Raw genomic sequence first — 21,779 nt, forward strand, 5'->3', positions numbered from 1 at the left:
TGTTGCAATAAGCGTGAGGTATGCCGAGCAGTTATTGAGGGGGTGAGATTTTGACCTTTGATAAAACTCCTATAACCGTCTAGTATCCGGTAGTCACCTAATCATTTATGATATTGGGTGAAGATGAATGTTTAGTTTATTTTCAGATCAAGTGTTTTTATTTACGTTTTGATGTTTTCATGCGGGATGTCTTCAAAAAAATGATTTCGCCCAGGATCGAACTGGGGACGTTCTGCGTGTTAAGCAGATGCCATAACCGACTAGACCACGAAACCATAGTAAGTTGGAGAATTCTGTATAAAGAGTATGCTACATTTCTCTAAATATGTTAGGAATTAAATATAAAAATTCCGAAAACTTTGAGGCACCGTCTTTTTAGCTGGCCAGATAGCTTGCTTACCTATTTTCTTGCTAGTTTAAATTCGACCGGAATAGAAATTTGGTTACAAGAACGCTATTGCGCACCAGATGCAAATTTTTTTTTTATTTTATATAGTGTCACTGGCACCCCTCCATTACATTGTCTAATTTAAAATAACTAAACTGATATACTCACTTACTCTAACGATTGACTCCTGCTTGGTCAAAAATATGTATAGATGTTAGACCATCTTTATATGCCATTATTTTGAAAACCTAAGTGAGAAGTAAGTTTCACACTTCATTTGAGAAACGATACACCTGCACTGAACGATGATCCCAAAAATCGTTCCGACAAATACAGACAAACAATTTTCTTAAAGATTCAAATTAGAAACATACTACTCATATGAAAGAAAAGATGCAACGGTTAGTATTGGAAGAATGACGATGAAACACTTTTTGTTGTTTAATAGGTTTTAGCTATCCATTAGATCAGGAGAAAAGTCACCAATGTTAAATATGTCGAATGTTTCTGTATCCATAGAAAAAGAGCCATTTAGTTGTTGCTGCGAGTTACTGTTTTGAACTTTTACGGTACCCTTACCGCCACTGTCCTTTGGAGTGACATTGATGAAGTTTGTAGCAGCTGAATCACCATTTTGTTCCAGTTTCTTAGATTTCATAACTTTCTGAGCTGCAGCAACTTTTCTTGATTCCTTGGTCTTTGTTTTACCCACTCTCTGTTTCCGCTTGGGTTGAATTGTTGTAGTTATATTAGGAGTTGTGCTGGAGCTAGAAGTACATTTTGATGATGGTTGTGATACTGTGGGTGTATTATTACTATTATTATTATTATTATTATTATTATTATTATTATTACTATTATTACTATTATTATTATTATTATTATTGTTGTTGTTGTTATTGTTATTGTTATTGTTAGGCAAAGGAAAGACGGAGGTAGAATCATTTTGTGGTACTGAAGTATTGGTTTTATAATGTTGTGGTAGATGAAATTGTTGTTGCGGAGCGAACGCATGCATTGCGGAAGAAACATTTTGATATAAGGGCTGCATATTGATCATAGGGTTTTGTCCGGATGGATTAGTCTGCCTCATACCTGGATTTTCAATGACAGGAGACCCCATATTTCCTGGTTGTAATGGCATAGTGTTGTTAGCTGGCGCTATACGATTAGTGTCTGGAGGAAAGGCACTATTTTGTAATTGCTGGTTAGCCGCCATTCTTTGCATCATCATATGCATGTACTGCTGTTGAGATGTTATATCACTAACAACCGGATTTGCGACAGTGCTTTGATTTTTCATTTGTTGAGGAATTGTTTTCATCTTATTGAAGCGGGCTCGTATGTGTTCTTGCAATAAACTATTGCCATTTGCGTTATTGTCATTTGTGGGCGTAGTTTCTTCCGCAGTATTGTTACGTGTATTAGATTGATAATTTTGATTTCCAAGATTTTGCTGTAGTGAATTTTGCTGTAGTGCTTGCTGCTGAAAAAACATTTTCATAGCGTTCATGTCATCAAACCTGCCAGATTGGCTTTGCTGAAAAGATGGCGCCTGTCCTTGATTTTGGTGGTGTAATTGATATTGAAAGAAGCGCTGCTGGTCTGAAAACATTGAAGATTGGGTTTGTGCATTAAATTGTTGATTTGTAGGAGGCACTGAAGGCATAAGTCCGGTTGAATGAGAATTTTCCGATGGAATATGAGGGACCATTTGTGGGTTGACAATAGGATACGGTGTCTGTTGCTGCTGTTGATGTTGTTGCTGTTGCTGTTGCTGTTGCTGCTGTTGCTGTTGCTGTTGCTGTTGCTGTTGTTGTTGTTGTTGTTGCTGTTGCTGTTGCTGTTGCGGTTGATGCTGGGGTTGATGCTGAGGCTGCTGGATCTGCTGTTGAGATGATTGCTGGGGCTGTGCTGGTGATTGCAAATCATTGAAGTGTTTATGTAGATTTATAGTTGCGTACTGCTGCCCAGCAATATCACTGTTTATAGCAGTATCAGGTGCAAAATTAGCGCTATTCTGTTTGTCGTAGACACCGGAAGTTCTCGATAGAAATCTTTCGGAGACGTTTCGATTGGTTGGATCGTTTAAATTAAAGTTACTTCCGTCACCATTGGGCCTAAAACTCTCCTCTGAAACTGGAAAACTATTTTGAGTTGGTGGAATCACATTTGGTGGGAGATTAGAGAAATGGGAAGGCATATTAGATTTAGAATTAGCTGGCAAAATTGGTATTATTCTCTCTCTTAAAGGATTATGATCCTGTTGGTACCCAGATTCTAGGTCTCCATTGAACAATGATTGAAAAATTTCCCACCATTCCAGTAAAAACGTGTCATTAGCGTCCATCAGCATTTTCGAAGGTAATAGCCCATCTTCACTAACAATGTCACCCTTAGATGCAATATCCATTAATCCCTGCTTCAGGCTGGCGTTCAAGCTAGTTTTCCCACCCGAAGCAGATCCGTTTATTCTAGATAAAGGAAGGTCAGCTTCGCTTAAAAATTTTGCGGCAGAGTTCCAGTAATTGTTTTTGATTAAATAGTTATAAATATGGGCGTACAATAATTGCTTAGAGTTCTTAGCCATTACATCCGAAACGAAAACTCGAGAATCCGCATCAAACTGCAACTGAGTATGGCTATTCAAACCTTTGATATTGGGAGCTGAGCTAAAATCCGTGTTACTAGAGCGCTCATTTGTATTAATATTGGTCGTGTTATCCATATCTTTATCATGCACCTTTTTCTTATTTCACTGCAGTTTAACGAAAAATTGACAAAAGAACCGGGAGATACCAAAGGGAAAAACCAAAAGAGTCACACAGGATTGCAATAGAAATCTTTCTGGTCTTTTCTACTATGGTGATTTTATTATACCCCTCCTCTTCCTGTTATACACGCATTGTATTTCGGCATTGCCTCTTGGCCGCTTTTTTCACCTGACGTAATACCTGTTGCAGCAAGCGAGTTTCGTGTGCGTATAGAAAAGTATTTACCTTGACATTTCGAAGAAGTATGTAATTACCAAATAGCTCAGAAGAACACTTGGTACGTAACAATCATCGTTTACCTTTTTCTTCTATCAAAAAATTTTCTTCTTTTTTTTTTCCTTCTCTTTTCTTAAATAAAATTGAAAAATTGTTACTTAGTACTTCATAATTTTACTTAATATGCAGTATGGATCGTTATAAATAATATTCGGCTACAAGAATCTTTAATCTTCGAATTCATCTTCGTCGAATTCATCGTCATCGAATTCATCGCTTACTCTTGAATCCAAATCTTTATCGTCCATTGAGTTGTGGGGTAGCTGATTGCGCCCTGTTTCATTAACACTTTGCTCCCTTCGTGATTCGGTATCTGAATTCCCAAGTGAATGTACGTCATTTGAAACGTTGATCTTTGAAACAATTCTTGTTGGAGCGCCGGCCTTTGACACAGAGAGCTTTTTGAACTCTTTATCGATACTAGTCGCGGCTGCAGAAGATGCTCTCCTTGATTTAGTTCTATTGTAATTGGAGTCTTCATCATCCATATCGTCTAAATATCTTAGTTTTGGCGATGCAAGTGGAGAACCTAGCTCCAAATATATTTGTTTTCCAATGTCCCCTTTGGACATTGTAGATTTATTGGGCGTGGATCCTGAGCTACTATGGGAACTCACCAGGTCAGACGCATTTTCTACATCAGACGAAGCGGCTAAAACTTCGTTGTTATTTGTGCTGCCGCTCACATTTCTTTGCGGGGCTTTAGTGACCTTGGCGGTTTTGACTGAATTTGCCCTATTTCTACTAATGTTGCTTTGTTGTGATACGTCAGTATCTTCATCGATGTTATCAGAATCATCATTGCTAATATCCGATAAGTTGTCGATGTCGACTAACGGGTCTCTCCAAAAATTTACGTCTGTGAATTTCTCTTCCTGATTGCCTCTAAATAGCGTTTTGCGACCTGAAGTAATTTCTGAGTCAAAGTTATCCAACGTTCTATTAGGGGGGGAGCCAGGAACCATGGAAGTATTAGTTCTTAGATCGACACTATCAAGGCTGACTGGTGGAAAGAAATGATCGACAAGCTCATTGATATGAATATAGGAGCTTCTGTAACCTGCTAACTCCAATAATTCCATATGAACCTCACCCTCTGTATTTATTGTGAAAATTCTTGAACTAGGTATCCCCACAGTTCTGTAAGATAAAGCATCAGTAATCCTATTACCAAAGCCGGCAAAAAATGGTGTTGATTTTTCCTCTGTATCCACTTCGTTATCACTGTCTTCAAAATACAAGGATCTTATGTCGTTTAGACACGCGATTTTAAAGACTTCAGGTTTTTTTAGTATTACTTCCCGCCTTAACGCAGCCATCGTTCTATCGGGTGATAAAATCACAGGCCCATTTGGTAGTTTGCTGCCATTCTGTTCAATTGATCGCAAATAACTCCTCGTGGAATCAGCTTGTCCAGCACTTCTTGCAGTTAGATAGAGTATATTATAGCCATTCCTGGAGATCTCGCTAAATAACTTGGCTACACCCAAGTGCGTCCAGTCTTTTCCTATCATTGCCAGAACATGGCCTAAAGCGTCCGATTTTGTGATGGTGCCATCAATATCACTGATAACAATTGGAACATCCCACCTCCAAACGAATAATTTTGACGTAACAATAGCTTTTCCGTGATCTACGGAAAATTTCAGATCATTTTCACCATAAGTTAAATTTAGGCACTTTAACTGGTCATTAGTCAATCTTATCGTTCGTATGTATCTTTTCTCGGTCTCACCGCTCCCTGCTGTTCCTTTCTTGCTAGTTTTTTCACTTTTACTGCTTTGTTCTTTGCTAAATGATGTTTCGTCCTCAGTATCGGAACCAGAAGGTGAAGAAGATAACGAATTCAAAGTACTTCCTGATTCCATTGCATCTAAGCCTAAAACTGATCCGCTTGTGGCCATTGTTGGAGGCGTACCTGGAGGAGATAAATCAGTAAGGTGCTCGTAAGGATTTACGATCTTGATGTTGCCATTTTTGTCCTCCTTGATAAAACTGGAAATATCTGAATCATTACCGAATTCGTCCTTTAACAACTGCTTCAGTTGTATGTCTGTGTCATGCATCATATTCTTGTTTGGCTTGTAACCTTCAGTGTCTAGTAGTAAGTCGCCATTGTTATCAAGTTTACTGGGTATATGGATTTCAGTGAGTTTTTTGTTTAGTTTTTGCTGAAAGTTCTTTGTACGCTGCTCAACAAGCTTCCTCTCTTCAACTGAATCTGGTGGTGTCGTTGTAGAGGATTCAGTAGGAGAAAGCGACCCTGTAGTTTCACTATTTTTACTGCCTGAATCTCCAGTGTCATTGATATCTAAAAAATCTGGTTCCTCTAGCACTTTCTTTTCCTTCTTCTTATTTTCATTTTCACCTTCACCTTCACCCTCGGTTCCTCCTTCTAAGATGGATGTTTCAGGTGATTGAGGGGGGCTTGATGTGGCGCTCATCACGGGCGACACAAGCAATTCGTCAGGGACATCAGTGACCTGGTCACCCATCTCGAAAACGAAATAGGCTTCTCCAGAATCACTCAGTTTCATTGGCATATTACTCAGTTTCTCATTTATAAACACTTGGACTTTCTTTTGAGATGGCTTTAGAATTTGAAATTTGCCGAACCTCACATGAAAGGGAGAACATGATAGCCTTCCGTCTGGATGCTCCACTACAATGACATCTATAGCACCTGATAGCGTAGCCGGATTGATAGAAGACCATGTTTTAGACACAGACCCAAGAGCTCTGCCTACGTACTGCATAATCGACCGATGTGTCTATCTTCAGTAATTTCTTCCCTGTATGTTTCTTAGAAGGTAAAACTGTGATTACGAAGGTGTAGTGTCCAATTGGTCTGATTAACACTTCTTGAACACGTTTTACTAAATTGTTGAATGTATTTTCTTTATAAACACAAGCCCCCACGATGGCCTACTCTTCACTTGTCCTTGCTCTTCCTTCTACCCTCACCGTGCGCTGCTTTCAACGCTGGCCGGAAAAGCCGAGAAAAAGAGATAGATAATAGAGAAAAGAGAGCCCATTGTCTAAAGGGAGGGAAACCGAAGGACGAAAAGGGCCCGCGACAGACCGTTTAGAGAATGAGCAGCACGTGGGCACTTCGATTTTGTCTCCCAGTGATGTAGTGTTATGATATACAAGATGAGTTTGGACCCTGTTCAAGCAAATCTGTCACATTTGTTAGACTTTTTTTTAAACGAGCCCTCCAAACAAGAACGCTCAGTGTTAGGAACTGCGAACGAAGAGAGAAATGCGTATTAAACTTAGATGAGTATTCTTGCCGTAAATGACTATATACAAAACTTATTCGGAAGAACCTATATCTATGTATGTGAAATGATAAGTACAAGACCCACTGTGATGTGCAGTGATGGCGAATAGGGTGAGGTCCCTTGTACTGTCTTTATTGTAGCCGCTTGTAGGAAAAGTTTTATCACATAAAATTATCCTCTAGAGAGTTAGATGAGCCAGAAATCAGGCTCTTAGTCCGTTGGAAATGCGTTACTTAATCCGCGTAGGGTCATTTGATACAGAAGCAACATTATACTGCTCTGAACACTTGTCCAGACGAATCTAGGGCCAACGCCACTAAAGAAACCTAACACACCTTCAGATTGGTAGACCGTCCGAAGGCTGAGCGAAATCGAGTTGGAAAGTGCTGCCGGTCTGCCGTTTGTTACATGTGGATGTGTTACTGAGTATGATTTGTTGCTTTGGCTGGGCGGCTGTTGAGTTTGGACTCTAGTCTTAACAACATCCATTGGTGTGGTAATGATTCCCGCCAGTCCACCTGCACAGGCACCAGTCAATATTTCATTAGGTATAGACAACTCACCATCCCTACCATCTTTCTGTTCAATCTTGAAAGCCAATTGCCTAAACTTTTCGTAGAAGGCAAACTGCAATGCACTAAATGGCAAATCTCTGGCTAAAGTGGCTTTGTATCCAAAAAATAGTGAGCGAAACCCTTCTTCTTTTATAACTGTCTTTATGGCATTTCTTAAATTCGAATAATTATAGCCAGATTGAAAGAAAGGATTATTGAACCTTCCTTGCAATTGTAGCCTTGTCTTTAGGACCTCTGATGGAACATAAACAAAACTGGAGATAAAATCGCCAAGAAATCCAGCGCTCAAATGTGTGATGGTATCGTTAATCTGCCAATCTTCTATCATTGTTCTCTTAGTATATTCATAGGTCCCAAAGAAGATTGCCGCTGACGGGAAGGAGCCTAACATGGCAGCCATGTAACCGCCGTATAGCCCCCTTCTCACGCCTTCTTCTAGCCAAATGGTACGATATGCAGAGATCATGTTCCTGTATTTTTTGACATTGGGTGCGCCCTGTTGTCTTGTCTTAACAGTATCCAATGAATGCATCGCAGAATCTCCTATTTTTCCACCAATCCCACCGGAGACGACACAATGCCATATAGGGCTTAAGTCCTCATCTGAATCGCCTCTTTTTTTGTGCAGTTTATCATCTTTTCGGTTATTATTTGGTTGATCTGGAGTTCCTTCTGATGTCGGGGGATGGTCATGAGGCGTATGTATTATCGGTATTGAAGAACTCAGGTTCCATGAGTTCATTATCTTTTATACCAGTCGGTTGGAAGTGAAGATTATTATGCGTGCTTCGTTAGAATACTCAGCGTTTGTTTTCGGCTTGCTTTGATGTTTTTTCAAATTAATGAACACAATGTAAGAAGTCGCTATCGTTGTAGGGTCCTAGAGATGTCAAGTTAGAGTTCAATCGCAAGAAAAATAGGAATGTGATACCTTCTATTGCATGCAAAGATAGTGTAGGAGGCGCTGCTATTGCCAAAGACTTTTGAGACCGCTTGCTGTTTCATTATAGTTGAGGAGTTCTCGAAGACGAGAAATTAGCAGTTTTCGGTGTTTAGTAATCGCGCTAGCATGCTAGGACAATTTAACTGCAAAATTTTGATACGATAGTGATAGTAAATGGAAGGTAAAAATAACATAGACCTATCAATAAGCAATGTCTCTCAGAATAAAAGCACTTGATGCATCAGTGGTTAACAAAATTGCTGCAGGTGAGATCATAATATCCCCCGTAAATGCTCTCAAAGAAATGATGGAGAATTCCATCGATGCGAATGCTACAATGATTGATATTCTAGTCAAGGAAGGAGGAATTAAGGTACTTCAAATAACAGATAACGGATCTGGAATTAATAAAGCAGACCTGCCAATCTTATGTGAGCGATTCACGACGTCCAAATTACAAAAATTCGAAGATTTGAGTCAGATTCAAACGTATGGATTCCGAGGAGAAGCTTTAGCCAGTATCTCACATGTGGCAAGAGTCACAGTAACGACAAAAGTTAAAGAAGACAGATGTGCATGGAGAGTTTCATATGCAGAAGGTAAGATGTTGGAAAGCCCCAAACCTGTTGCTGGAAAAGACGGTACCACGATCCTAGTTGAAGACCTTTTTTTCAATATTCCTTCTAGATTAAGGGCCTTGAGGTCCCATAATGATGAATACTCTAAAATATTAGATGTTGTCGGGCGATACGCCATTCATTCCAAGGACATTGGCTTTTCTTGTAAAAAGTTCGGAGACTCTAATTATTCTTTATCAGTTAAACCTTCATATACCGTCCAGGATAGGATTAGGACTGTGTTCAATAAATCTGTGGCTTCGAATTTAATTACTTTTCATATCAGCAAAGTAGAAGATTTAAACCTGGAAAGCGTTGATGGAAAGGTGTGTAATTTGAATTTCATATCCAAAAAGTCCATTTCACCAATTTTTTTCATTAATAATAGACTAGTGACATGTGATCTTCTAAGAAGAGCTTTGAACAGCGTTTACTCCAATTATCTGCCAAAGGGCAACAGACCTTTTATTTATTTGGGAATTGTTATAGATCCGGCGGCTGTTGATGTTAACGTTCACCCGACAAAGAGAGAGGTTCGTTTCCTGAGCCAAGATGAGATCATAGAGAAAATCGCCAATCAATTGCACGCCGAATTATCTGCCATTGATACTTCACGTACTTTCAAGGCTTCTTCAATTTCAACAAACAAGCCAGAGTCATTGATACCATTTAATGACACCATAGAAAGTGATAGGAATAGGAAGAGTCTCCGACAAGCCCAAGTGGTAGAGAATTCATATACGACAGCCAATAGTCAACTAAGGAAAGCGAAAAGACAAGAGAATAAACTAGTCAGAATAGATGCTTCACAAGCTAAAATTACGTCATTTTTATCCTCAAGTCAACAGTTCAACTTTGAAGGATCGTCTACAAAGCGACAACTGAGTGAACCCAAGGTAACAAATGTAAGCCACTCCCAAGAGGCAGAAAAGCTGACACTAAATGAAAGCGAACAACCGCGTGATGCCAATACAATCAATGATAATGACTTGAAGGATCAACCTAAGAAGAAACAAAAGTTGGGGGATTATAAAGTTCCAAGCATTGCCGATGACGAAAAGAATGCACTCCCGATTTCAAAAGACGGGTATATTAGAGTACCTAAGGAGCGAGTTAATGTTAATCTTACGAGTATCAAGAAATTGCGTGAAAAAGTAGATGATTCGATACATCGAGAACTAACAGACATTTTTGCAAATTTGAATTACGTTGGGGTTGTAGATGAGGAAAGAAGATTAGCCGCTATTCAGCATGACTTAAAGCTTTTTTTAATAGATTACGGATCTGTGTGCTATGAGCTATTCTATCAGATTGGTTTGACAGACTTCGCAAACTTTGGTAAGATAAACCTACAGAGTACAAATGTGTCAGATGATATAGTTTTGTATAATCTCCTATCAGAATTTGACGAGTTAAATGACGATGCTTCCAAAGAAAAAATAATTAGTAAAATATGGGACATGAGCAGTATGCTAAATGAGTACTATTCCATAGAATTGGTGAATGATGGTCTAGATAATGACTTAAAGTCTGTGAAGCTAAAATCTCTACCACTACTTTTAAAAGGCTACATTCCATCTCTGGTCAAGTTACCATTTTTTATATATCGCCTGGGTAAAGAAGTTGATTGGGAGGATGAACAAGAGTGTCTAGATGGTATTTTAAGAGAGATTGCATTACTCTATATACCTGATATGGTTCCGAAAGTCGATACATCTGATGCATCGTTGTCAGAAGACGAAAAAGCCCAGTTTATAAATAGAAAGGAACACATATCCTCATTACTAGAACACGTTCTCTTCCCTTGTATCAAACGAAGGTTCCTGGCCCCTAGACACATTCTCAAGGATGTCGTGGAAATAGCCAACCTTCCAGATCTATACAAAGTTTTTGAGAGGTGTTAACTTTAAAACGTTTTGGCTGTAATACCAAAGTTTTTTGTTTATTTCCTGAGTGTGATTGTGTTTCATTTGAAAGTGTATGCCCTTTCCTTTAACGATTCATCCGCGAGATTTCAAAGGATATGAAATATGGTTGCAGTTAGGAAAGTATGTCAGAAATGTTATATTCGGATTGAAACTCTTCTACAATAGTTCTGAAGTCACTTGGTTCCGTATTGTTTTCGTCCTCTTCCTCAAGCAACGATTCTTGTCTAAGCTTATTCAACGGTACCAAAGACCCGAGTCCTTTTATGAGAGAAAACATTTCATCATTTTTCAACTCAATTATCTTAATATCATTTTGTAGTATTTTGAAAACAGGATGGTAAAACGAATCACCTGAATCTAGAAGCTGTACCTTGTCCCATAAAAGTTTTAATTTACTGAGCCTTTCGGTCAAGTAAACTAGTTTATCTAGTTTTGAACCGAATATTGTGGGCAGATTTGCAGTAAGTTCAGTTAGATCTACTAAAAGTTGTTTGACAGCAGCCGATTCCACAAAAATTTGGTAAAAGGAGATGAAAGAGACCACGCGCGTAATGGTTTGCATCACCATCGGATGTCTGTTGAAAAACTCACTTTTTGCATGGAAGTTATTAACAATAAGACTAATGATTACCTTAGAATAATGTATAACCTTTAGTAGTGAATCTGCGGTATCATAATAAATGAGATACATCTTAAACAATTTCCAGGAAACAGTAGATATTTGAAAAAGTGCAATAAATTTTTGAAATCTGCTGTTATTTGATCTAAAATCTTCTTCCAACGAATCTACTTTGTATTGAAAAATATCGAGCTCCCTCCTTATAGCATCCAATGTTTTTAAGGGAGGTTTAGAACTCTTGTTCAAGTATTGATCTAAATCTCTGTCTAATGAGATGATTTTCCAATACAAGACCTCTGTGCTGTTTTCTTCCCTGTAAACATCAACGTTAGGCAAATCCTGCAAATATGCTGCATGTTGTAATAGGGAGGATACTTCTGTATGAAGTGCAATTGGTTTGCGTGGCCCCGATTGAAGATAATCGCATCCACACAGGCGATAGAATATTCTTCCCAAGGTTACTTTAGCGATGCTTTCAACGGGGTCATCATTAAGTAAAGGTCTAAAGTCATCCACATGAAAATTTTTAAAGGTATGGATGCACTGTGTTAGGAGCGAATTTGCCAACAACGGTTCATCGTAGGGGAAAGTTGTAGTGGCTAAAATCAGATATGCTTGAACGAGCCTTATATCGGGATGCGCCATGAAATCACATTGTTTCAATTGGAATAATGAGCAGCGTGCAAAATTTTGGCACATGACTAATTGCATACCATCTTCCCAATTGAGCCTTTTGTTGCTACCCAAATATTCATGGAGAGGATATACTGAAAATATTTCTGCTAACTTCTCGACTGGCATATAATAAATGCACATGGTAAAGACAGACCATATTAGTGCGTCCCAGTATTTGCCGTCTACACTGTGATTCTTGTCTGCCCTTCTATCCCAGTACTGTTCCACCCTCAAATATAATTCACTGATATCTCCAATGGAACCAAAATACAAAGCACCTAAGTTTTCCATAGCAAAGTTCATCAATTGGAATGATTGGTCTTTTTGAAGATAATTCATCCAAAACATACATTCTTCAGTATCAGTATCCAAATTAGCTGGTGTTCTAGTAAGATCTCTTTGTTTTGTTTTGTACAGCCCAATATTCGTTATCCAATATTCATAATTTTGCCAGAATAACAATAGGTCAGGGAGATATTCCTTGGAAGATGAAGCCGTTATTAGTTTTGTTGATTTCATACATTCGGAGTCCTGTCCTCTCTTCCTGCAGTTTCCACACGGTATCATACGATCACATTTGACTTTTCGCCTCGTACACACGGAACAGGGATGCTTGGATTTCAGTTGAGTGGTACGGTTAAACATTATTATTAGGATGCAAACTCGTGTTCGTAACTTTTGTCATCACCTGCTCTCTGAAGGTTGGTTATAATATTTCATTCTCTTACGCTTAGCTTACATGGCTGCGCGCACTTCATTTAAAGCCGTAAAAAATAAAGATTTCATAGAATATGAAGCTTTGAATCTCATGTAAACATTTATATAACTATGTAACGAATTATTTATCCAATGAAAGATCCACATGGACTGATTTTATTTGTAAATAGTTATCAACGCCGGTGTCGCCTGATTCTCTACCAATACCACTCATCTTAAATCCGCCAAAAGGAACTTTAGCTTCTTCTTGATTGGTTTGATTGATCCAAACAGTTCCTGCTTTAATATCGCGAGCAAACATGTGCGCTTTCTTGACATCTTTGGTGAAGACCGCAGAGGCGAGCCCGTAGCAAGTATCATTAGCCAGCTTCAGAGCGTCATCATAATTTGTGAACTTGCTAACAACCACAACCGGGCCAAATATTTCATCACGCAGCAACTTAGATGTTTCTGGTACATCAGTGAAGATGGTTGGGGGAATGAAGTAGCCTTTAGCTCCACCAATAGGAAATTCAGAGGTCTGGAACATGTCCAACTTTTCCTCCTTTTTACCACGTTCTATGTAACTTTTGATGCGGTCATACTGTGTACTTGATATAACTGGACCAACGATGCATTTCTCATCAAACGGATCAAATTTTCCTGCAACATCCCACTCCTTCTTTGCAGTTTCTTTAAACTTTTCAACAAACTTGTCGTAGATCGAACTTTGAACATAAACTCTTGAGTTTGCAGTGCAGATCTGTCCCGAATTAAAAAAAATACCATTTGCTACCCATTCTATAGCCTTATCAAGGTCTGCATCTTCAAATACAAGAGCAGGAGACTTACCACCGCATTCTAGTGTGATATCCTTAAGGTTCGATTGGCCGGAAGCTTCCAATACTGAGCCGCCAACCTTAGTACTTCCCGTAAAAGATATTTTGTCGATATCCATGTGGGTTCCTAAAGCTTTCCCCACAACGGAACCATAACCAGGAATGACATTGACAACACCAGGTGGAAAACCTGCTTTTTTAATTAAAGTAGCAAAATAAAGTAGAGATAGAGAGGTATTTTCAGCAGGTTTGATGATAACCGTGTTACCGGCCGCTAAGGCACCTTGCATTTTTCTACAAGCCATAGCTAGAGGATAATTCCATGGAACGATTTGAGCAACAACGCCAAAAGGAACTTTTAGAGTATATGCAAACTTGTTAAAAGTCAATGGAATGGTTTCACCCATATTGAACTTGTCGACCGCCCCCGCATAGTATCTTGTAAGTTCTATAATCTGGGCTAAGTCTTGTTTAGCATTGGAATGGAAAGGCTTACCAGCGTCTAAAGTCTCTAATGCGGCAAGTGTGTCTTGCTCCTCCTCAATAAGTTTTAATAAGTTTGAAAGATAAATACCACGTTGCTCAGAAGATGTCTTCGACCAAACGTTATCAAAAGCAGCCCTGGCAGCTTTCACAGCTTTGTCTACATCCTTTTCGTTAGCTGCTTGGAAGGATGTTATCGGTTCGCCAGTAGCTGGGTTCACAGTTTCGATGGTCTTTCCATCTGATGATGGACAAAACTCATTGTTGATAAACAACCCTAGCGGTTGCTTTAAAGAGATTTTCAATTGTGGGATTTCGATATCAGTATACAAGGTAGGCATTTTTCTTTTGGCTAATTTTCTAAATGTGTATAATCTATATCTCTATGATACAAGTCCAAGGTATAATTACCTGGCATGAGTCAAATTTATTCCCATCCAGATTTGCCATTTTATACAATTAGTTTCTGAGGTATGATCAGTTAAATCTACGCTATTCGTTTGAACAATCTCCCTGTCTCCTCCCTAAACTTACTAATTCCTTAACCCTTAGGGAGTTTAGCAATCAGCTTAAGAAGGGGGCTGATCAACAATCCGGTTCAAGTCTTGGATTAGCAGTAATGAAAATCCCTAAATGCACTAAAGGGCGTGGAAGAAAGGTACTGTAGAGTTCTAATAGTGATACTTTCCTTGTACTCCAGGGGGGGAAGGAAGAACAGACGTCATATGCAGAAAAAGAAAAAAAAAAGACGGAAGATCTACGTAATGGTGGGAATAGAGAAAACTAACACGCAAGTATAATTTCTTGACACAAAAATAAATCTCACTGAGTTTATAGCTCTATTTTTTTACCATCTTAAGGGATTTCTAGGACCTAGTAACAACAATTGTTCCGCATGCTGAAATAATGGTGCTTACAGTTTTATATCGAGTAGTGGACTACTACTGTTTGCTAGACTGTCAACATATTCATCCGTCGTCAGGCTAAGCTATTTAGGTACTTACGCACTTACATAATGATAACTATCACATTAGTTGTCCAAAGAGAGATTTATGTGAACTGCTTTTGTTTGAAGATAGGTATCAACACCACTTTGCCCCAGTTCTCTACCAATACCACTCATTTTAAACCCGCCAAAAGGAACGGTAACATCTTCATCGTTAGATGAGTTGATCCAAACAGTTCCTGCTTTAATATCGCGAGCAAACATGTGCGCTTTCTTGACATCTTTTGTGAAGACCGCAGAGGCGAGCCCGTAGCAAGTATCATTAGCCAGCTTCAGAGCGTCATCATAATTTGTGAACTTGCTAACAACCACAACCGGGCCAAATATCTCATCCTGTAACAGTTTCGATGTTTGCGGGACATCAGTGAAGATGGTTGGGGGAATGAAGTAGCCTTTAGCTCCACCAATAGGAAATTCAGAGGTCTGGAACATGTCCAACTTTTCCTCCCTTTTACCACGTTCTATGTAACTTTTGATGCGGTCATACTGTGTACTTGATATAACTGGACCAACGATGCATTTCTCATCAAACGGATCAAATTTTCCTGCAACATCCCACTCCTTCTTTGCAGTTTCTTTAAACTTTTCAACAAACTTGTCGTAGATCGAACTTTGAACATAAACTCTTGAGTTTGCGGTACAATTCTGTCCTGAATTGTAGAAAATGCCAGCTGCTATCCAATCGATAGCCTTATCAAGGTCTGCATCTTCAAATACGAGAGCAGGAGACTTACCACCGCATTCTAGTGTAACGTCTTTAAGGTTCGATTGGCCGGAAGCTTCCAACACAAATCCACCGACCTTGGTGCTTCCCGTAAAAGATATTTTGTCGATATCCATGTGAGATGCTAGGGCTTGGCCTACAAGTGATCCATAACCAGGAACGATATTGACAACACCAGGTGGAAAACCTGCTTTTTTAATTAAAGTAGCAAAATAAAGTAGAGATAGAGAGGTATTCTCAGCAGGTTTGATGATAACCGTGTTACCGGCTGCTAAGGCACCTTGCAATTTCCAACAAGCCATAGCTAGAGGATAATTCCATGGAACGATTTGAGCAACAACGCCAAAAGGAACTTTTAGAGTATATGCAAACTTGTTAAAAGTCAATGGTATGGTTGCACCTTTGTCAAACTTATCAGCGGACCCAGCAAAATATCTGGTAAGCTGTAAAATTTGTGCCAAATCACCTTTGGCATTTGAATGGTAAGGCTTTCCAGCGTCTAAAGTCTCTAATGCGGCAAGTGTGTCTTGCTCCTCCTCAATAAGTTTTAATAAGTTTGAAAGATAAATACCACGTTGCTCAGAAGATGTCTTCGACCAAACGTTATCAAAAGCAGCCCTGGCAGCTTTCACAGCTTTGTCTACATCCTTTTCGTTAGCTGCTTGGAAGGATGTTATCGGTTCGCCAGTAGCTGGGTTCACAGTTTCGATGGTCTTTCCATCTGATGATGGACAAAACTCATTGTTGATAAACAACCCTAGCGGTTGCTTTAAAGAGATTTTCAATTGTGGGATTTCGATATCAGTATACAAGGTAGGCATTTTTCTTTTGGCTTATTTTCACGATTGTTTTTGATGGACATGCAATGTAAAAATGATAGGAATGGGCCAAAAGTATTTTTAAGGATTCGCTCCCTTTATATGAACATTCTTGAGCAAAATTCGGGATATGATCAGTGAGTGTCGACAAGATTGCATCCCTAATGTTTAAACGAGTTAAAAAAACTCATCATTGGATAGGAGTAACCAATAAAGGGTATATGATTGCTATTATTAGTATCCAAAAGCCGCCGGGAACATCATAGGGCGTTAGCAAGTAAACGCATGGCACGATAATGGCAACCTTGTTTCTTCTGGCGGCAAAAGATAAGGCAATGCAAAATAAAAAACGAGAAAAAAAAAATGATAGAAGGGAAAGATAAGCAAATTTTCTTTCGAGCTGGAACGCTTCATTTTAATCTCACGCATTTGCAACCCATGCTGATGTCTGAAGCGCTGACAAATACTTCATACGTTCTTCTTGTGACACATTAAGAGGTAGCACGGAGGTGCAAGTAAAGATGGCAAAAGTACGGAAAGTAAGAAGGAAGTTTGCGGGTCAACCAGTTGCCCTTACTAGTGTACGTAAACATATGTATATATGTATGTAAATATCTATATGCTGCACTGCGATATCGAGTAGGTGATAGCGTTGAAACCCTCAATAAGGAAGAAAACGTTATAAATTGCAATGTTTTTAAAAAATGGTGGCTCTGCGTAATACAGCGCAAAAAAAGATAACTGACCGGGGCTAGTGTTTCAGCCTTACTATCTCATGCATTTTCGTATTATATGCCATGCATCCTGCTTTCGTAATCATCAAATTCTGAAAATTGTTCGGGATCTCTCTCGTGATCATTTTCATCTTCGTTATCATTATCAACACTATCGAAAGATGCTTCATCAGTAATTAAATTTCTGCTCGTTCCAATAATTCGTCCGCTTATTGCTGATTTATCATTTTTCGAATGATGTTCATCGTCCGAGTAACTTGGTGGTAGCATAGGTAAGGAATCTAGATTAATTTCCTCATTGATGATCTTCTTTCCAGTGGGAGGGGACATAGTGAATTCAAATCCAGGTGGTGGCGGTAATATTTCACCGTTTCTTATAATTATATCATCATTGAGATTTGTAGTACTACCAGCCGCAATATTGTCGCTATCACCGTCTGAAAAATCTTCGTCGAAATCATTGTCTTCACCACCGCTTTCTAATAGGGTATCTTTACCGTAGTCTTCGTAAGAAGGAGGAGGTAATTTAATGCCGTTTGACTTTGCGTATCCCCATTTTTTAACGTTTGCTTCTATATAAACAAAGCCATAAGTGCCGAAATTCACATGAATTTGACAAGGTACGTTGGAGCCAATGATCGGGTATAGGTATTGGAATTTCCAGCCGCGGATATGACCACCAACAGATTTTTCATTTAGTTTTTTTCCGTTCCTGGTGAAAAATACTGTTCCACTACGTGACCTATAGCCAATGCCAACAATGTCTCCCTTTTCACACTGTGGAAATAACGTTCTTAATTGCTCATTTAGTTTGAAGGAGTCATTAAATCTTCTGGCGCCGTTAGAATCGTATGCTATCGAATGGTGGTGTCTTCCCGGTAACCTGAAATATGGATAAGGCTGTGTGGAAAGACCAAATGAGATGACACCTTTCGATACATTTTCATCACTGTTTAGTGGGCCATCCGTTTCAAATATCTTGAATTCACAATAATATACTTTATTTATACACGGAATGGGTAGATTTGTGGATATAGAAGCATCATAATTATAATTTAGAAAAGAAACCTCTGTTTTATTTTCCACTATGACAGTATGGTTTGGCATATCAGGATTTGGGCTAAACTCCCATGCATAAGCCCCCTCTTCTTGAATATATTGCCTTGTTTGCTCGTTCATAATAGGGTCTTCACGGGTGGTGTCTGGATTGCTATCTTCGGACTGTTGTAAAAGTCCCTGGTTAAGCAGAAATGGTGGGTTCTGCTTGATATACTCCTCACCTTGCTTATAATAAAACTGCTCTTCAGGTGACAACTGTGCCAGCTTATCTCTTACTTCATCAGCATCGTCAAGATTGTTGGGCCACCTTAAACTCATGTTTTCCATTAATCTTCTGCTATGAACGTGTGCATTATTTTCGTCATAATCGCTGAATAAAGATATTCTTTGGCCAGGGCCATGCTCATTATAATATGCAGTTATAAGCCGCGTAGCTATCTGTTTTGTAAAAAAATAAACGATACAGATGACGATGTAGACCACGATTAAGGTTCCAAACGCAAACAACATTATATCCATGTTAAGTTCGTCAGTATCGTCTCCCCCATAAGATACATCGCCACGGGGGATCACCGAAGATCTACCACACCGTATTTGTCCGCTTATCGAACCGAGAAGCAGCGATTCTATCAGAAACTTGAATGACATTTGCTTTTTTATATAGAAAAAAAATTTGGCTCTCCAAACTTTAAGATTTTTTATAATTATTAACCAATGACAATATAGATAACTTGAAACAACTCTTGAAAATTTTGTAGTTAGGCACCAGTCCTTTGGTTTTTCAATGTTCTATAAAAAATCACTCCTCCATGCAGCAGTAAAGCGCTATTCTCAAAAATAGCTCAACCTGAGAGAGGAAGAAAGAGCAGTAGTAAATAGAGCAAGGTTCTTAAAGCCTGTATCAATGAAATTTTGTTATGGCGTTTATATGGATAACCTGGAATTTGCCTTTTTTCTTTATAGCGCACCGTTCCGAAGAAAAAAATAAAAAAAAAGGGCCGACGGAGGGTTAGGTCAAATTAAATATTGAGCTAGGTTTAGTTATCTCTTTTTTAGGTTTTTTATATACAAAAAAGATTATATTTAGGGTACATATGGCTGGAGCATAATGTCTGGAATGGGTATTGCGATTCTTTGCATCGTACGTACAAAGATTTATAGGATAACCATCAGCTTCGATTATTCTACACTGATGAGCCCTTTCTTCTTATTCTTAATGATGCCCACTACATTAAAGGATGGGTACAGGATGAATAGTCAAGTAAATGAAGATGCTATAGGTATCAATCTTGACCTCTCACTGCCCACTCACATTTCGCCTACGACTGGTTCAGAGAGCGCCAGTGGCAGTAACGCCAGTACACTTCGCAACGATGGAAATGCACTAGATGGAGGTCTTTTGAGGACTTCAGCAGCGATTTCAGCACCCACAGGTACCAGTCAACCAACAGAAACTATTGGTGAAAAACTGAGTAATGAAGAGCGGGTGAACTCGAATGTTTCCGCTTCGAACTCGACAACGGCGGGTACAGGGCGTATGTTAAGCCAATCCTTGACTAATGATTCACCGTCGAACGAAATATCGACGGATCAGTTGAAGATTTTTCAAAGAATGGACGAAATGAGTGCCCGAATGATTGAGATGGAGGAAAGCTTCAACAAGTTATCTAATAAGATCGCGGAACAGAATACAATGGTTTTAAACCTAAAACAAGATAACTATAAAGTTATGAACAAATTGAATATATTACTTAAGTTGGTTGCGCAGCCAAGCGCGCGCCCAAGCACAAACAATGCCCAAAATAAGCTTGCTATCGAATTGCTAAATTCGATATCAGCCGTTAGTAGTGCTTACTTGCAGAAAATGCAGAATAATGGCTCTGGTAGACAGCATACTGCTGATTTATGTACAGGAGATTCCAACACCCATTCTGGTATCAACCAGCATCGGACTACGAATGGAACCATAGATGTGAATACGAATACTGCACAGCTAAACAACCAATTTTCTAACGCACTAAATACTATCTTACCTGATCAGCAGCATAATCGAAATAATGTTTCCCAAAATATAAACCAATCGCTCCCTAACCGACAACTTGGTCCTGTTATAAACACACAAGCCAATCAGAACCAGTCGCAGGTTTTAATTCATAACACAAATACACATCAGCAGGTAAATCGCTCGCCTATTAGTTTCCCGAACGCTTCAACTGACAAGCCATTCAAGTTGAACCCAAATGGGATTAAACGGCGCAGAAGAAATACGCAAAGTAACAACAATGCGAGCACAAATGACCATGCTAGTGCTGCACAAAAGCCCATATCAGCCCTATCTCCATTAACGAATTCTCATAATTCTACAACTAGCATGAATTATACCAATTCTTCCATTCATTCAGGCGTCACCAGTGCTTCAAATTCATTTCATGACTTAAATTCATTGAATAACTTTGGCACGACAACAGCTTTAAGTTTGCCCAGCTTAGCCCTAGATAACGCTTCTTTTCCCCCAAATCAAAATGTTATACCCCCTATTATAAATAATACCCAGCAGCCTCTATCATTTTCCCAATTGATCAATCAGGATAGCACGACATCTGAATTGTTACCGAGTGGTAAGTCAGGGGTGAACACGAATATTGTAAATAGAAACAGAGCTTCTACTCTACCGTCGTACCCAAAACCAATGACAGTGAAAAGTAATGTCGACGATGATGGCTATCAAGAGGATGATGATGATGACGGTGATGACGAAGGTGATGGAAGGGATAATGAAGAAGACAGCACTGCTGAGGAAGATGAAGTAGATGATGAAATCGAAACAGATATGAAGAACGCTTCGATTAACAAGCGGAGGAGGAGCTTGCATCATAAAAAAAGTAACTCTTTAAACGGTAGAAGAAAGCTTCACGGCGAGTCGGCTACTAAGCCCAACATAAACTCTGATTTACATTATAGGATATTGAAGGCTCCCACTGACGTAAAGACTATATGGGAAGAGTATGATACTGGAATAAGAGGAAAGCCATCGATCAAGCATCTTGAGGCCAAGTATGGTAACAAGTGGAGGCTCAATAAAAATAAGAAGACCTTTTCAAGGCGAAAAAGATTGTACAAGTTCATTCTGAACGGTATGGAGAGAGGTAAAACGGCACAAGAGATGATAGAAACCTTAGAGAACAAAAGGCTATATAAAGATGATGAGGATGGCGAAGTAAAGAAAAGAACCATTGGCTGGTTGCAAGAGAGCCTTGCTGGAATATAGGCACGTACGATAGTAAATAATCGTTTACAATCATAGGAAGGAAGGAAAAAACAAGTGTAACATAAATACATTC

At 39.1% G+C, this 21,779-nt stretch overlaps 9 protein-coding genes and 1 non-coding gene across 10 annotated transcripts; 2 read left to right on the top strand and 8 right to left on the bottom strand.

Annotated features, from left to right (window-relative positions):
* Positions 1-201: 201 nt before the first annotated feature.
* Positions 202-275, bottom strand: YNCM0029C. The gene has a single exon. It is a non-coding gene; the product is annotated as a tRNA-Val (tRNA).
* Positions 276-839: 564 nt separating this feature from the next.
* On the bottom strand, positions 840-3,116 carry MSS11 (Mss11p; the record flags this gene model as incomplete). The annotated part of the gene is made up of 1 exon (NM_001182668.1): positions 840-3,116. One exon carries the CDS (start codon positions 3,114-3,116, stop codon positions 840-842), a length of 2,277 nt encoding a protein of 758 aa, NP_013887.1.
* A 489-nt stretch (positions 3,117-3,605) lies between these two features.
* On the bottom strand, positions 3,606-6,194 carry PAH1 (phosphatidate phosphatase PAH1; the record flags this gene model as incomplete). The annotated part of the gene is made up of 1 exon (NM_001182669.1): positions 3,606-6,194. One exon carries the CDS (start codon positions 6,192-6,194, stop codon positions 3,606-3,608), a length of 2,589 nt encoding a protein of 862 aa, NP_013888.1.
* A 738-nt stretch (positions 6,195-6,932) lies between these two features.
* Positions 6,933-8,039, bottom strand: MME1 (Mme1p; the record flags this gene model as incomplete). Its single annotated transcript, NM_001182670.1, has 1 exon — positions 6,933-8,039. One exon carries the CDS (start codon positions 8,037-8,039, stop codon positions 6,933-6,935), a length of 1,107 nt encoding a protein of 368 aa, NP_013889.1.
* A 412-nt stretch (positions 8,040-8,451) lies between these two features.
* MLH1 (mismatch repair ATPase MLH1) lies at positions 8,452-10,761 on the top strand (the record flags this gene model as incomplete). The annotated part of the gene is made up of 1 exon (NM_001182671.1): positions 8,452-10,761. One exon carries the CDS (start codon positions 8,452-8,454, stop codon positions 10,759-10,761), a length of 2,310 nt encoding a protein of 769 aa, NP_013890.1.
* A 136-nt stretch (positions 10,762-10,897) lies between these two features.
* Positions 10,898-12,724, bottom strand: CEP3 (Cep3p; the record flags this gene model as incomplete). The annotated part of the gene is made up of 1 exon (NM_001182672.1): positions 10,898-12,724. The coding sequence occupies one exon, from the start codon at positions 12,722-12,724 to the stop codon at positions 10,898-10,900; it is 1,827 nt and encodes a 608-aa protein (NP_013891.1).
* Positions 12,725-12,917: 193 nt separating this feature from the next.
* Positions 12,918-14,438, bottom strand: ALD3 (aldehyde dehydrogenase (NAD(+)) ALD3; the record flags this gene model as incomplete). The annotated part of the gene is made up of 1 exon (NM_001182673.1): positions 12,918-14,438. The coding sequence occupies one exon, from the start codon at positions 14,436-14,438 to the stop codon at positions 12,918-12,920; it is 1,521 nt and encodes a 506-aa protein (NP_013892.1).
* Positions 14,439-15,127: 689 nt separating this feature from the next.
* Positions 15,128-16,648, bottom strand: ALD2 (aldehyde dehydrogenase (NAD(+)) ALD2; the record flags this gene model as incomplete). The annotated part of the gene is made up of 1 exon (NM_001182674.1): positions 15,128-16,648. The coding sequence occupies one exon, from the start codon at positions 16,646-16,648 to the stop codon at positions 15,128-15,130; it is 1,521 nt and encodes a 506-aa protein (NP_013893.1).
* Positions 16,649-17,433: 785 nt separating this feature from the next.
* Positions 17,434-19,086, bottom strand: EAR1 (Ear1p; the record flags this gene model as incomplete). Its single annotated transcript, NM_001182675.1, has 1 exon — positions 17,434-19,086. One exon carries the CDS (start codon positions 19,084-19,086, stop codon positions 17,434-17,436), a length of 1,653 nt encoding a protein of 550 aa, NP_013894.1.
* Positions 19,087-19,546: 460 nt separating this feature from the next.
* HOT1 (Hot1p) lies at positions 19,547-21,706 on the top strand (the record flags this gene model as incomplete). Its single annotated transcript, NM_001182677.1, has 1 exon — positions 19,547-21,706. One exon carries the CDS (start codon positions 19,547-19,549, stop codon positions 21,704-21,706), a length of 2,160 nt encoding a protein of 719 aa, NP_013895.1.
* Positions 21,707-21,779: the final 73 nt, after the last annotated feature.

Source organism: Saccharomyces cerevisiae, chromosome XIII (genome assembly GCF_000146045.2).
Source record: "Saccharomyces cerevisiae S288C chromosome XIII, complete sequence".
NCBI classification, from domain to species: Eukaryota; Fungi; Ascomycota; class Saccharomycetes; order Saccharomycetales; family Saccharomycetaceae; genus Saccharomyces; species Saccharomyces cerevisiae.